Source organism: Sorex araneus, chromosome 1 (assembly GCF_027595985.1).
Source record: "Sorex araneus isolate mSorAra2 chromosome 1, mSorAra2.pri, whole genome shotgun sequence".
Lineage (NCBI taxonomy): Eukaryota > Metazoa > Chordata > Mammalia > Eulipotyphla > Soricidae > Sorex > Sorex araneus.
The window spans coordinates 292,398,206-292,414,246 of NC_073302.1; the positions used below are offsets into that span (position 1 = coordinate 292,398,206).

The 16,041-nt window shown below is 51.5% G+C and overlaps 1 protein-coding gene across 2 annotated transcripts in view; it reads right to left on the reverse strand.

Moving 5' to 3' along the window:
- Window positions 1-298: 298 nt before the first annotated feature.
- The window catches only part of NALCN (sodium leak channel, non-selective), a 330,676-nt gene continuing 314,933 nt past the window's right edge, over window positions 299-16,041 (reverse strand). For both annotated transcript variants that reach the window (XM_055136147.1, XM_055135485.1), the window contains 4 exons: window positions 12,853-13,003; window positions 9,525-9,674; window positions 7,292-7,409; window positions 299-1,858 (listed from right to left, as the gene is read on the reverse strand). In XM_055136147.1, coding sequence (XP_054992122.1) covers window positions 1,665-1,858; window positions 7,292-7,409; window positions 9,525-9,674; window positions 12,853-13,003 — 613 coding nt within the window. In that variant the 3' untranslated portion in view covers window positions 299-1,664. The remainder of the gene's footprint in view (window positions 1,859-7,291; window positions 7,410-9,524; window positions 9,675-12,852; window positions 13,004-16,041) is intronic.

Genomic DNA, 16,041 nt, shown 5'->3' on the forward strand with positions numbered 1-16,041 from the left:
ACGGAGCTGTCTGCCCGAGTGTAATGAGCAGAAAGAAAAGTGAAATCTTGTTTTCAGGCTGCACTAGGGCAGACCCCTGGCTTTCCTTTCCATGGCAGGTTTGGACGGTTCGGGGGGTTCATTCTGTCTGATTGGTGCAAACGTGAAAGAGGGGGAGATTTTCTGCCAGCTAATTGCAGATGGGATATTCGCACGCAGGGTTTACAAAAGACAGCTATACCCAGTGGCTCTGTCCCTACAGCCCCCTCCCTGCCCCCACCTCAAGGCAAGAGGTTGGAAAGGATGTACTCAGAGCAAATTCTTTTACAAATCCAGGATTTATTTTCTTTTCTTATGTACAAAAAGAAAACCCCACATAACTCAGAACATAAAACCACTGCGCTGACTTTACCTGTCCACCGCCTTCTGGTCACGATTCATCACTAAAACAGGACACTCCCCGTTGCGGTATACATTTGCCTGTCTTTGAGAATGTTAGGCAGAGAAACAGACATCATAAAACAAGGTGGATGTCAAAGGACTGAGATGGCCCCTTTTGGAAATCACCTATCTACACAGCACAACTCCAGGACTTGGTGTAACCCACATCTAATCCGGTGCACGTTAGTTTGCCAAGAGGACATGGACCACTGCTGTAGGAACAAATTCACTGGAGTTGGGGCGTGCCCTTGCTGAGCCCAGAGCAAACTTTTCACAGAACATCATTATTCCAGAGGAGAATCTGGAATTGAAGGAGTCGTCTTTGAGTTGGACACAGCAGTGGTGCTGGGATTAACTCATAATGTCTTTCTGGCTTATGGCAAGGACAGATAATGGGGACCATGAAATGAATAATAGCATCAGATGGCAAAATTTGTTTTATCAGCTGCATTGTGTCCTTTCACTTTTTTTTTTTAAAAATTAAACTCAGCTATTACAACCTTTCAAGAAAGTTAGCATAGTGCCATAACTGTACCCCCGAGTGATCTATATACACTGGGTTTGTCGAAACCAGCCAAGTTCTGTGTCAATTTATTTACCTGCAACACACAATTTTCCTGGAAGCAGGTAACAGTTTCTTAAGTGACGGAGAACATAAATGGAATTGTTCCGAGCTCTAAGTATCTGTGTGGATTTTACAAAAGAACCGAGAAGAAGAATATGCTTTTTAAAATTCAGAATGTGTAGTTTGTAAAACTACTATTGTTTTAGCATGAGTTCAATGCTGACCTTTTTCAGATCAATCATAAATGAATAATTCTCCCAAGAGAAGTAATTCTAGTGGAGGGAGGTATATGAACAGAGGATCTATAGTTCCTATATCATAAATGTCAGCCACATGGGCTTAGCACTCTTTCTTAGGGCAGGGGAAATAGCACAGTAGAGCAGACATAAAAATAACACCTTGAATTACCGAGACAGAATATATGAAACTCGTGACTGCGCTATATCTGGGGTTGGAATAGTTTCTATTATTACCAGTACAGACTATGCACATTTTCTTGAAGGTATGGGGATAACCCCTGGTATACACAGCTTTTCTGCCTTCTTCTGGCAGGACAAAAATGCATGTTAAGACTCTGTGACAAGTTGTCATTTTAATGAGGTTTTGATGCTCACTGGACACTGAGGAAAGCAGAGACCGTGGCTTTTACCACTGGACTGTCCTCTGAGTTGCCTTCCACCTAAATGTCCAGAAGGTCATCCCCACTCTCATCGCTCTCCACGGTTAGCTGCCGGGTCCACCACTTCTTGACTTCAGAGCCACAGGAAGCAGCATCTGTCATGGGGTTCATCTTGCACACGACTGATTTCATTGTGGTCCGTCCTCCAAACCGCAAGTTGACCGAGGACACAGAGTGGCTGATGGGCTTTGGTGCTGTGGAGTGGATAAGGATGCCGTGAGTCACGGTTCTTGAACCCAGGGCCTGTTCTTGGTTAAAAACCATGCTAGACCATCATTCATGCTTTCGGAGAACAATTTCTCCCCCAAATCTCCTATTGTAGATGTTTCATATCAAGTTAGTAATACCTTTGGGGGATGGCCGTGTGTGTGTATATGTGTGTGTGTGTGTGTGTGTGTGTGTGTGTGTGTGTGTGTGTGTGTGGAGGGGGAGCTTGGGTGGGAATGCTGCTTGCCCAGGTCCTCTGATATCCTTAGGGAAGCCAAAAATTCATAGGAAGTTTCAAATTAGACAGCTTGGTTTATTACAGGGGCTCTGTGTGAGTATGTGCATGTGACGGGAAAACAAAGGACCAGAGGGGACAGTGTAAGGGAGTGAGGGGAAAGGTGGAGGGACTGAGAGGGGGTGGAAGAAAGAAGTGAGCAAATAATTTTGGGGGTGTAAAAAAAGACTGAAGTATAATCATGAGAAAGGAGTGATTTGCAGTGAGATCTAAAGTTGGGTGGGGGGCATCTCTCGTATGCGTCTCAGTAGATCAGTGTGTGTGAAGGCTTGGGGGTCACGCATGGTTTGGGGTTCCACAGTCATGGCGATATGAGACCCAGGGCGAGATCATGTCTCTGAAGCCAGTTCCACAGCTATAAAATAAAGAATGCAAGTTTCCTCACGGAAGTATTGGGAGACTGCGAGTGGATTCGATGCGATGATCTTTAGCAGAACCGCCAAGCAACCAGCCCTCGCCCTGCTGGGTTTACAGCTAAAGGAAGTAAATCACCACCACCTGGATGATGCTCATGTTCTCGGCAGCATCGTTCACAAGAAAAAAGAAGCGGAAGTAACCTCAGTGCCACCGAAGGATGAGTAGAAAAGAAATGTGGCATGCCCAATGCACACACGCACAAGTCTGACTCGGTCCTAGGAGGATGAGATGCTCCCTAGGGAAAAACCACGACCGGACCAAGAGCTCGAGTCCTGGAGGAAGGTGTGCTACGTGAAACAAGTCAGACAGAAAGAGGAAACACTGCAGAGTCTCATATTTTGTGTGAAGGGGTCAAACTCACAGCAGCAGAGAATCGAGGGGTGGTGGCTGGGGACGGGAGTGGAGAGACGGGGGTCAAGGAGCACTGGGTTGAAGCTGAGGAGGGCGGGTGGCTTCTAAGATCAAAGGCACAGCACGGCGGCCGGAGCTCCCAGTGCTCACCAGAAATGCGCTAAGAGAGTTCATCTCCCGTGTTCTCACCTTGCGCAATGGGTAGCCATGTGAGGGGATGGATGTGTTAATTAGCTTGGCCGTGGTGAGCAACTCAGCATGACTATGCTTATCAAAATGCCACATTGGACACCTTAAACATATACAATTTTATTCTTGATAGAAGAGGAAAAAAGTAATGCCTAACGCTTGGTACATTGCTAGAACCCCCCACCAAACACTTCTTTTTTTCTTTTTGGGTGACACCCAGCAATATTCAGGGGTTACTCCTGGCTGTGCTCTCAGTAATTACTCCTGGCAGTGCTTGGGGGACCATATGGGAGGCCGGAGATCGAACCGGGTCGGGCGCGTGCAAGGCAAACGCCCTACTTGCTGTGCTATTGCTCCGGCCCCACCAAATGCTCCTTTCTTTGCCTTTGCCTCCCTGATCACAGCATGTCCCCAATAGCCTGTCCCTTTAGTAATCACCCTTTGGTCACTCGACCTCCTGGACTTGGACTCCTGCAGTAGACACTTTGGACTCTCTGTTACCCACATAAGTGAACGCCCAGGACCAGGCGTCCCCCCGAGATCGTGTCTCTTCTCTGCCCCTCTAGTATCTAGACCACTGCCACTGGCCTTGTGCACACCTTCATCCCTGCAGGACCTGACTCCCACCCTGTCATCCTGCCTGCAGGCTCTGCCAGGGACAGTCACTCTCTACATGCTGCCAAGTCAGATTCTGGAATCCCTGATGCCAACTCTCCAGCCTTGCTCAGAGGCCGTCCAGGCTCCTAATTACCTGCGAGATGGAGTGGAAACCACTCATTCTGTGATTTAAGATTCCAGGACCTGGCCAGAGCACATCACTGCCAATGTGCCTGGGCAGGGTGCCCTGAGTCCCTGGATAATAAAGCCCTGGATATGGGGGGAGTGGGTTTCTCTCCGAATTGAAGATCCACCGATCATGTTTTCCCTCCAAAGTAAGACCCAACTGTCTTCTGCTCCGTGGGAACGAGAAGCTGCAGGAGAGTTTGCAGTTACCTCTTCTCCTCTGAACTGGACCAAAAGGTATTTGGAAGAGCAGGAAGAAGTTCCTAGTTGCCACAGGGGTCAACTATGTGCAGAGAAAACCGTGTCAAAGGGCTTAGGCTATGTGGCTTTATGCCTATCCCTGAGTTCATTTTTTTTTTAAAACGCAGGCATCATTATTCATAACATTTTTCATAATAGAGTTTTGAACATACAATGTTCTAATCCCATTACCAGTATCAACTCCCCTCCCCCAGTCTCCTGGGTTCTCTCCCACCCCCCAGTCTGCCTTCCTTGACACTTTTAGACACAGCCTAATTCCCAGAGACTCCCAGCGCAGCTAACTACAAAGATGTACCCTCGTTGCTGTAGCAGCAGAGAGAACTCAAGGGAGAGATGGCTGGACGCCTAACCAAGTAAGTGGAAACAGTAACACTGAAGGCTCCACCGCACCAACCAGCTCTGCAAATTCTCTGAGAAGGACTACAGTGTCACCATGCTGAGGATGTTTAAGGAGCTCAAAGAAATGATGGTGCAGGTAGGCAGTCAGCAGAGCATGGCAAGGTCTGACACCGGAAATGAGAAGACTACAGCCAGAAATGAGAAAAGGAAGTAGATATGAAAACCTTAATAGAGGGCTGCAGCAATAGCACAGTGGGCACGGAAGGGGTGCCTGTCTCGCACGGGGCCAACCTGGGTTCAATCCCCCTGCAGCTTATATGGTCCCCGAGCCCTGCCAGGAGTGATCCCCAAGCTCAGAGCCAGGAGCACACCCTGAGTACAGCTGGGTATTGCCCCCCTCCCAATAAACAAGCAAACAAAGAAACAAAAAACCCTCTAATAAAAGGTCTGAAGGGCAGAATGAGCAGCTGAGGAAAAGACTGAAGAGCTCCCAGATGAGATGCAGAAAACCTCTAACTAACAGAATATGGAGAAATGTTTTCAAATAAATGAACAGCACAGCAGAGAACTATGGGATGAGTTCAAGATGAAAACCATAAGAATCACTGGAGCCCCCAAAGAATAGGATGGTCAATTCAATGAAGAACCAATGGTCAAAGAACTCATAGATAAGAATCCCCCAGAGTGAGGAATACAGGCACCCAGAGCCAAGAGGTCCCAGGGTTCCAGCAAAAAAAAAAAAAATTAAAATAGAAAAACTCCACGATGCATTGTACTCAGGATCACCAAAGCCAAAAACAGAGACAGAATATTGAAAGCTGCAAGATTTAAAAAGGAACTTACATACAAAGGAAATCCCATGCGATCTGCAGCAAATTTGTGAAAAGAGACTCTACAAGCCAGAAGAGAATTGAGAGATACAGGACAAAAATTCAATGACAGAAAAGTCCCCAAGAACACTCTGCCCAGCTCGGTTATTTATCACTCAGATCTGAAGGAATGATGGGGCGCTTCGAGGATGGGCAACAACTCAGGGAATTCACAGCCTTGAAGCCAGTCTCACAAGAAACATTAAAGGAGCTTCTTTAAAAGACTAAGAAAGCTTCTCAGTACTTAGCACTGAGGAACCGTATCACTCACAGCACTTATGATGCCTTCTACTAAATTAGGAAAGATTAGTTTACTTCCAGCTTACTAAAGAACTTTACACATTTTCAATAATGAATTGATATTTCACTTATATTGAATGTTCTATGGCTATTTAGGCGTTTTGCTTTTACAATCATAGAGATTTTTTTATTATAACCTTTACTTAATAATGAAGATAGTTAAGCATTATCTGTAATATTTGCTAACATAAAGACAATATTCCCATTCTTAGGATAAAACTCACTTTTTTTAAAACTCACTTTTATACATTTTGGACCTATTCAAATTTTCCACTTAGAATTTTCTTAATTGCCCTCACTCTTACTAATTCTCATATTTGCAGGCCTTATCTATTTCATGTAAATTAGAAATATATTAGTATGTAATTATTCTGAATATTAATTTTGACAATTTACATCTTCAGAAAGAATGCGATCCAGCTTTTGAAAAAATTTTATTTTATCTACTAGCATTGGGAAGGGAACGTACACGGCGGAGGGTGTGTATGTGTGTGTGTGTGGTGGCGCTGGCCTTGGGACACTGGAGGAAAGCAAGGCTGGGTGAGGGGTGTAGTGATGGAGTGATGCATGCACGAACAGCATAGCAGACAATATCGCAAATTCCGGTACCTCATTGATATGCTTTAAAAATAAACCTGAGGTCTCAATCAGGGAACACTTATAATAGCGACTTGCATACGGTATCATAGCACGTTTATGCTAGTTGTGGCATATGATGGCATTACGGCGTGTTCTTTGAGAACCCTGTGGCATTTTCTTTTTCTGTTTTTAAGAAGAAAATACAGTGCAAGCACATCATGTGCTAAGAACATCACATATGTTTCAGGAAAGGCCTGGTGGCTTGTCATCAGGCCCCCACCTGAAGTTCATTTCCCTCTGTCATCCACAACATGACTGACCCCCCCCCCCCCCCCCCCCGCTCCTTCCACCCCTCCCCCCTCCCCCCTCGGTAACCAGCAATCTGTTCTCTGTACCCAACGCTGGCTTTGGCTTCACATTGTCATGTTCTTGGTTTCCCCGTCTTCCACACACGGGGGCTCCAACAGCATACGTCTTTCTGTCTTTCTGTCTTCTCACTGCACTCAACACGCCTCATCCTCCTTTCTAACCACTTCTGGTCCCTGTATCTACTTCTTCCCTCTCCCATCAAAGACACTTTGCCCGTTGGAACAGCCTTCAGTGTGCACAGAGGCCTCGGGAATCTCTCCTTTCCGTGTGGATCCCGGCTCCGGCTCCCAACCCTGCTCTCTACACCTCAGGCCCAAGGTCATTCTAGTTAGGGAACTCTTTTTTTTTTTTAATTTTTGGGTCACACCCAGCGATGCTCCGGGGTTACTCCTGGCTCTGCACTCAGGAATTACTCCTGGCGGTGCTTGGGGGACCATATGGGATGCTGGGGATTGAACTCAGGTCGGCCACGTACAAGGAAACGCCCTCCCCGCGGTACTATAGCTCCGGCCCCTAGTTAGGACAGTCTTAGGGGAGTCTTTGCCATCACCGTTCCATGGTTTCCAGTGAACTTCCGACTCGGACGTGCATTCTGAAACCCGACACACACCCAGAGCGGCGTGACCCGAAACAGCCTGGCTCTGAAGAGCAGGAACTGCAACACGTACCTGAGGGCAGCCGCCACTGCCCGAACTTCCTCTGTGGTTTCCCTGCGTCTGCCGCGTCCTGCCGGCTGCCGCCTCGGTCGGACAGCGTGGGGCTCAGCAGCTGCTGCTGGCTGCTGGTCTGCGGAGCGGAGGAACCAGCGTGAGGAGGCGTCCTTCTCCGGGCGGACCCTCACTTTCTTTGACAAAAGGAGGAGGGCCCTTTACACCCCGAGGGGCCGCGGGGTGCTGGAGATCAAAGCAGGGCCCCTCGCATGCACATCAGGGATGAGATTTCACACGGGGACATGTTTTGAGGCTTAGGTGGATAGAGTGTTCCTGGGGGCATGTTCTTTCATAGAAATTTCTTACCGTCTCCCTCAGTTCTCTTCTGGCTTTGCATGGGGGCGGGGGGGCGGTTCGGGGAAGCCACTGGTCCTACCACCCCTCACACCCCTACCATGCTTGAGAGGCTCCCCACAAAAAAAAAAATGAAAAAAAATGTGCAAAACCAGGAGGGAGCTGCAATGTCCATCACGGGGAAAACCCCCCAACAAAACAGTGAAGATGGGTAAAAACGCTTAGGCAGAGCCCGTGACCAGGGCGTTGGGGTGTCAGGGGCCAGAGGAATGAATGGCACAGTGGGTAAGGTGTTTCCGTGCATATGGCCAGCTCGGTTCCATGTCCAGCACAGCATACGGACCCCTGAGAATGGCCGGGAGTGACCGCTGAGCATACAGCCAGGAATAAGCCCTAACACCAGCAGGTGTGGCCCAAAAACAGAAAAAAAAGGGTCCACTTTCAGGGGCACCCCCAGGCGTCCTCCCCCTGCCCACACCCTGTCCACTCCTGGGAACATCCCCACTGCCAGGGCAGAGGCTGGCCCCGAGGGGAGGCTGGCAGGCCTGCCTTGGGGGAGGCTGGCAGGCCTGCCTTGGGGGGTGGTGCCGGGCCAGCCTGGGGCTCTGGGGAGAGCAGGAGGGGGTGCAGGTTCTGATAGATGCTGAGTCTGGGTCGGGGCAGGGCCGCCTCCTCGCCCCACAGGCGCCCCCTGCCTCTCAGCTCCCGCTGGTGCTGCTGGTGTGACTTTAGTTCTGACCAGGGAACTCCGTGACCCCCCACTTCCCCTTCTCAGCCCATATCACTGCCCACCCGCTGCTGTCCCCCACTCGGCCAGGACGCCCTGCCAGCCCTTGGGGAGAAGCCCCCCACGTTACTATCAAGGCAGCAGAAGATCCTGCAGGGAGGGACCCCGAAGGGCTGGAGGAACGGGAGAGCCCAGCACTGCCCTTGGGGCCATGCTCGGGTGGCAGTTCAGGGCCCGCCCAGTGTCCCCAGAAGCCGACACCTAGTGCTGCCCGGGTGTGCTTGGGGGTGCTGGCCCAGCTCCTGCCCTCCTGGGACAGCCCCCCCCAGCTTCTGCCCTCCCGGGACAGGGCCCACTCCCACCTCCTGCCCCCCTGGGACAGTGCCCACAGTGGCCAGGTGTCCCTACTGTCCCTCCGGGGTGTCAATGGTGTCACCTGCCTTCTCAAACGGCCGTGACGACTGAGTTGGAAATGAAAGCCAGCCCTATCACTAACAGTGCTGTCAGCCACTGTGCCCCAAGTCACTTCGGGCATAAATAAGCACAGCAGCTTCCTCCCTGAGCAGGCCAGGGAAGCCTCCCTTTGCGGCAGCTGGCGGCGGCCGGTGATTCAAGGTTTGCAAATCTCTGTGACTCAGTGGAAGGAAACGTTCAGGGCAGAGTTTCAGGCAAATCACGTTCCCTTAAGTACCAGTATCGTTGGGCTCGAAATATAGTTTTACAGATGTAGAACTAACACAGCAGACAAAAACCAAAACTGAGAAAGAAAAAAGAAATCAAACCCAAATAAAAAAAGATTTCATTCAAAGAGAATCACTTTTTAACTATTTTTTTTGGATATTTTACAAGTCCAAATCTTTTCTCTTTTTTGCCACACCTGGTGGTGCTCAGGGCTTCCTCCCAGCCCTGCACTCAGCGATCACTCCTGGTAGGTTCAGGGGTGCTGGGGGTCGAAGCCGCGTCAGCTGCAGCAAGGCAAAAGCACCCCACCCATGGCACTATCTCTCCTGCTCCTGAATCCAACTACTGAGGGATAATCTGGAGGGAGAGCCGGATGCCAAAGGCACAGAGACACAAGCTGGAACGACACAAGTGGCCCCGTGCGGTCCCGCGGGAAATCGTCACCGCCTCTGCAGCAGCAACGGGGACAGCGGCCGTGCGTGGCCGTACCTCGGGCTGCGTGCCGATGTCCTGGCTGTTGGCGTGCATGTCCTCGCTGGGCTGGGTGGTCTCGATGCTGGGGGGGTTCAGGAAGCGGCTCAGCTCCTGCTGCTGGCTCTCGCGCAGGCTGTGGATGATGCTGCAGGACTGTTGCTGCTTCTGTGGGCGCAGGGTCCCCATCAGTCAGGGGTGGCCCCGCAGCCCGCGCCCGGCCCCCTCCCCGGCCCTCTGCCCTCCCGCCCAGGAACCCAGGGGCCTGCAGACCTCCAAGGCTTTCCAGCCTCGGAGCCCGACTGCGAGGAAGGCGGTCTCGAGGGCTGAGCCGGAGCCCTTCCGTGCTGTTCTATTTGGAAAACAACTGGGCTCGTCCGTTTGTCGATAGAAGTTTCAGCTTCTATTTTCATTCGAGTAGGATTTTTATTTTAGATTAAGTTTAGTGTTTTGGGGCCGCACTCCACGTGCTCTATGCTTCCACCTGGCTCTGTGCCCAGGGCCCACGCCTGGTCGTGGTGGGACCTCCTAGAGTTCCCCGGGGTCAACCCCCTCTTGTCCCTGTGCAACATGCACCCCAGCCTCTGTCCCAGTTCTCTGGCGCCCCAAGTAGGTTTGTTCTATTTGGTTTGTTTTATTTTCTGGGCCACACCTGAGGGTGCTCAGGGCTTACTCCTGGCTCTGCACTCAGGATTCACTCCTGGTGGGACTCGGGGGATCTTTTGGGGTGCTGGGGAATTGCACCTGGGGTGGCCGTGTGCCAGGCAAGGGCCCTACCTACTGTTCTATAGTTTCTGCCTCTCATCAGGACTTTTAAATCACTAACATGAGGGTTAGACTCCCCCCACCCCGGCCCCTTTTTGTCTGGGTCTGGGGTAAAGAAACCCCGCCTGGTCCCCTCTGCTCCTGAGAGACGGCAGAGCAAAGCCCTGGGTGGACAGTACAACCCTGCCTTGGATGTGAGTCAATCGTCACAGTGAGGCCAGAGAGCTGGGTGGGCATCCAGGGGTCCCTCCCTGTGCTCTGATTCCTGGAAGGGGTCTGGCACCTGTGCGGTAGGAGAGACCAGGTGGGTGGGAAGCTGCTATTAGCAACGAAAAGGACCCTCACAGGAGTCTGAGGGACGCAAAGACGCTGAGCCAGGCCACCTGCGGTTCCTTATTTCCTGGTCAAGAAGAGGCTTTGGAAAGCCAGCCCGAGCAGAGCCCTGACCTTCCTTCACAGCTTTCCTCCTTTCCTCCAAAATATGTACTAAGGTTTACGTGTCCTTCTGTGTTTGTCATTCACTCACACTGAGCTAATGGTAATTAACTGACAAGTAGAATCAAAGGCCCAGCTTTGAAGACTACATGCATGTAAAAGCTACAGAATGAGATTATGCATGTAAATCCATGTTCACGTTCTAGACATGGAAATTAGGACCCTAATACACTGCCTAAATAATTATGCAAAAAAACCAACAAACTAAAACCCCTTACCCCCAAGCCCAGGAATACTCCCCTTGAGCAAGCCAGCACCCCCACCTGTCCCCTTAACTATTATCTCTACCATCATCGACACTGCCTCATCCTGGAATTCTTTTCCTGACCTGGACAGAGGTCCTGGAGCTCCCTGGAAGAAGACCATGTTTGCACACACCCTCTTCTGGACCTAAAGTGTTAAGCTCCTGTGAATGTTGGCAGGGTCTGTTCCCAGGCTGAGCCAAGCTAATGGACACAGCCATGGCCTGAAGACCCTGAGTAGAACTCACCTGGGGACTCCCTTGCCTGCACGGGGGTCCAGGGAGAACAGAAGCTCACCCGGAGTCTCCCCCTCTCTCTCCTTCACCTCCCCGAGTCTATTCCCAGTCATACCTGGACCTTGCTAGTTTGGCCTCAGACCCCATGAGTGCAGCCTTGCTGGAGGTCGGTGAGTCTCTTTCTCCAGCCCCTCCCTCCTCTACTAGAATGGGTGTTCTGGGGGAAAGGATTAATCACAAAATGATTACATAAATAACATAATAGGAGACTAACACCCAAGGTCAGTAGAGACAGGGCCAGGAGGATTGCTCCATGGTCGGAAGCCTGCCTCATGAGCTGGGGGAGAGGGCAGCTGGGATAGAGAAGGGATCACTAAGTCAATGATGGCTGAAGGGATCACTCAGGATGGGAGGTGTGTGCTGAAAGTAGATAAAGGACCAAACGTGATAACCTCTCAGTAGCTGTATGGCAAACTATAATGCCCCAAAGTAGAGAGTGAGTAAAAAGAAAATTATCGGAGGGATGGGTGTTTGATCATTGTGTAATTGTTACTCAAACACGAAAGCTTGTAACTATCTTGCAGTGACTCAATAAAATTTTTAAAAAATATTTTAAAAAAGAAAATTATCTGCCATAGAGACAGGAGGTGGGGTCAGGTGGGGGTGGCTAGAGGAATACTGGGGACATTAGTGGTGGAGAATGTGCACTGGTGGAGGGATGGGTGTTGGGTCATTGTATGACTGAAACTCAATAATGAAAGCTTTGTAACTGTATCTCACAGTGACTCAATATTTAAAATTTTTTTTAAAAAGCTATTACAGAAAAATGCTTCATGATTGATTAGAGTTTTTTCCTCTGCATGTGAAGTGGAAGTCAGAAGCTATCCCACACATAACCATCGAATGGAAACGTCCATCGTTACTTTAGGCCCCGGGCATCGATGAATGAGTCTGGCCAACTTAATTCAGGAAGCAGCAAACAGATCATTAAGCTCCCTGGAGAGATGGTCTTTGCTCATGCGAGACCCAACAACACGAGCAGGGGAGTGCTCAGGCTCAGCTTCACAGTGATTCTAAAGTCCAGTTGTCCAGTGAGACACACAGATTTCCAGCAGATTTGAACTGCCAAGTTCCGAAATGGTGATCAACAATATTTTCCTATCAGTGGACGGATATATATATTTTTTGGCTTTTTGGGTCACACCCGGCGATGCACAGGGGTTACTCCTGGCTCTGCACTCAGGAATTACTCCTGGCGGTGCTCAGGGGACCCTATGGGATGTTGGGAATAGAACCCGGGTCAGCCGTGTGCAAGGCAAACGCTCTCCTGCTGTGCTATCGCCCAGCCCCTGGACGGAGTTTTTGATCCAGGTGTTCGCATTAGATGATGAGGATGTGATTCTATAGGAAATTGGCAGGGACCTGTGGGCAGGGGGTCCCGCTGAGTTTGGACCAGCCTACCTGGGATGAGCACAGTGGATGACACAGTAGAAAGGGAAGTAGGTCCCACAGCAGAGGGCTCAGGCCCCTAGTCCCTCTGAGTTTTCTGTCATCTCGTTCCTTCCCCCCACGCCCCATGGAGAGGTCCTGGGCCCCGGGCTCACTCACAGCTCGGATGCGCTTCAAGCACTTTTTCAGCCACATGCGGATGGTCTGCTTGGCCACCTCCTCCTCGATGGTGTACTCCAGCTGCTCCCGGGCCAGCAGCTCCTCCAGCTGCAGGCTCTTGCGGATGTCCACGGACCGGTAGGACAGCATGCTGGGGGCAAGCACAGCGACGGCCACGCTGATGCCCCCGCGGCGTGGACGCAGCGAGGCTTCCAGACCCGGAGACGGGGCTCCCTGCCAGCCCCCCGGCACCGGCCCTGGGCACTGCCCCTAGCGCTGGGAACCTGCCTGGCTCTCTAGAAAGGGCCGGTGCCCGGGTACCAGCTTCATGGCCATGGCCCGCTGAAGGACTTAACACATACATGGCAGGAAAGTGTCTCCAGTGAGACCTTGAGCGACCTTAAGCTCTGTTTCAGGAACTTTTCCCGAAGAAGGAAGACCGACTCTCTCTGTGGTCTTCACCGTCAGCGCTGATTGGCTAAAGGGCTTGACTGGGGGGTCTTATAGAAAGCCCGCCCTGCGGCGGGGCACGCCTCCCGGTCTTCCTGGCGAACCATAGCTGTACGCAGAGCCAGGACTGAAGACCTGCTCCTGTGTAGGCCTGCTCAGCACGTGAACCAATGCAGCTGATGGCTCAGTCAGGCCTCGGACAATCAGGCCTCAGGGGTCCACAGCCCATGGTCCTGTCAGTAGCTGCAGGATCCTGGTGGTGTTTCACCTCCTGCCCACCCTTACTATTTTTTTTTTTTATGTGTGGCTTTTTGGGTCACACCCAGTGATGCTCAGGGCTTTCTCCTGGCTCTGCACTCAGGAATTACTCCTGATGGTGCTCAGGGGACCACATGGGATGCTGGGAATTGAACATGGGTCAGCCACATGCAAGGCAAATGCCCTGCCCTCTACACTATCACTCCAGGCCCCTGCCTGCCCCTACTTTGAGCTTCTTTCTATCTCTGGGTTTCCTGTCACTGCATCCAACTCCCCAGGCGGGCCGGGAACACTGACCTGCTCCTTTTTGGGTCATTGTTGCAGTGCATCTCCTCCTCGGGGACGAAAATGCATCTGCTCTTGTTTTCTTCCCTGCCTGGGCAAGAGTCTCATCATTGTGGGGCTGTTTGCAGTCGAGAGAGAGGGTCCTTGCCTCGTGCAAGTTGCACAATGAGGGTCCGCATCCTACACCCTCTGCATATCAGAATGGGGTGATTGGGGGCAAGCTGGACCAGACTGGAGGACAGGGAGGCTCTACGACCACCGCTGCCTTTGTCTGTCATTTTACAAGACACCCCCATGCTCCACAAAGGGAGAGTATCCCTCCTTCTTCTGCTCCTCCTCTTCCCCTTTGTTCTTTGGGCTACACCCAATGCTCAGGGGTCGCTCTTGGCTCTGCACTCAGAAATTACTCCTGGTGGTGCTCGTGGGACCATATGGGATGCCAGGGATGGAACTTGGGTCAGCTGCAAGGCGAACACCTTACCTGCTATATCATCACACCGACCCTTTCCTCTTTATAAAGTGCTTGGTGCCAGGCAGTGCCAGGGATCAGGACTGACATATGCCAGGCATGTGCTCTGCCACCGAGCTAGCTCCCCAGTCCTGAGCGTTTGTACCTGTGTGTAGGGGGAGGGGCAGGGGGCTTGGCTCACGCCTGGAGGTGCTGGAGGGATCAACCCTGGGTTGGTCCGGAGAGAAGGGGGCACCTCTTGCTGGTACTAAGGGGATTCAACTCAGATTCCTGTTCACAAGCCCTGCACCAACCCTCCCAACTCTCTCCACAGTCCCTGACTAACCATTTCAAGTGACAGCGACCCTCCAGGTGCCGACACATGGGTCGGTGGCAAGACGATAAGAGCAGGGAGCTCCTTTGCTCCTCGCGTAAGCTCTCCTCCCTGAGTGTCCTTCCCTCACTCCTGGGAGAAGTGAAAGGCCAGGGGCAGCTGCAGAAGCTGAGAGGATGTCTCCCTCCTGCTTTCGTCTTTCCAACTCTGCTCACATCCGCATCTGTCTCCCTGGCTGCTCCTGAGATTTCTCGCCCAACGTCCACCATTTAACTCGCAAGAGACAGTCACCGTGCAGAGAACCCACAGCTCCTCCTGTCTGGGGAGCCCTCTGGGCGTGTCACCTATGGGACAGTTCCTAGGCCAGTGTCTACATGACTGCGAGGAAATCAGTTATATCAAACTGTCATCCTCAAATGCCTTTGGGGGAGGTTGGGGATACCATCCTCTGAGTATTTTTTATCACTGCATTATCCGACACCTCCTTGCCTATGCCACTGGCTGTATAACTCTGGCGCACTGGTGAGCAGGAGGGAGGTTTTCAGATCCCAGCCCTGCAGCGACAGGATTTAAAATATCTCTGACTTCTCCAGCCAGCAAAGCCCCGGGCACTGCTAATGCTGCTGTGATTTGCTGCCTCCGTGGACAGGACACGCTGCCTTCCGTTGACTGAAGAGTGATGAATGAGAAGCAGCAGAACGCTGGCCCTGCCGCATCCACGGGCCTCCAGATTTCAGCCACGGACTCCGTTCAAGAAGCTGTTATGGACGAGCTGTCCCCTAAGCACCCCCAGGCCCTCAGAAGCTGGTCTTGCTGGAACTAGGTCACTGTCATGTGACTAGTAAGGATGAGGTCCTACCGGAAGGGGTGGGCCCTAAACCAAAAGAACGCGGTCTTGGCGGTCTTGGGGCTGGAGCGATAGCATGGCCGGTAGGGTGTTTGCCTTGCACGCGGCCAAACTGGGTTCCATTCCCAGCATCCCATATGGCCCCCTGAGCACCGCCAGAAGTAATTCCTGAGTGCAAAGCCTGTGCATCACCGGGTATGACCCAAAAAGAAAAGAAAAAGTATTCTTTTTTTTTTTTTTGAGGGGGGGGCGGTGTAGGCTGATACCTGGTGATACTTGGTGCTAGTTCCAACTCTGGGGTCAGGGATCATTCCTGGCAAAGCTTCTGGTTCCAGGGATGAAACTAGGGCTGGCCACATGCAAGGCAAGTGCAAGTTCTATCCTGTGTAGCACCCCTGTACTGTGCAGCCCTGCACCCCCTCTCTGCTCCCTAGGATGGGGTCCTTTGGTAGAAGGAAAAGCTCGCACGCACATTCACACACACACACTCACACACACAGAGTTTTGTTCTGAAAGTCATTCCCTCATTGCCTTTGTTCCCTCAGTCCAGGTTCAGTTCTTGAGACT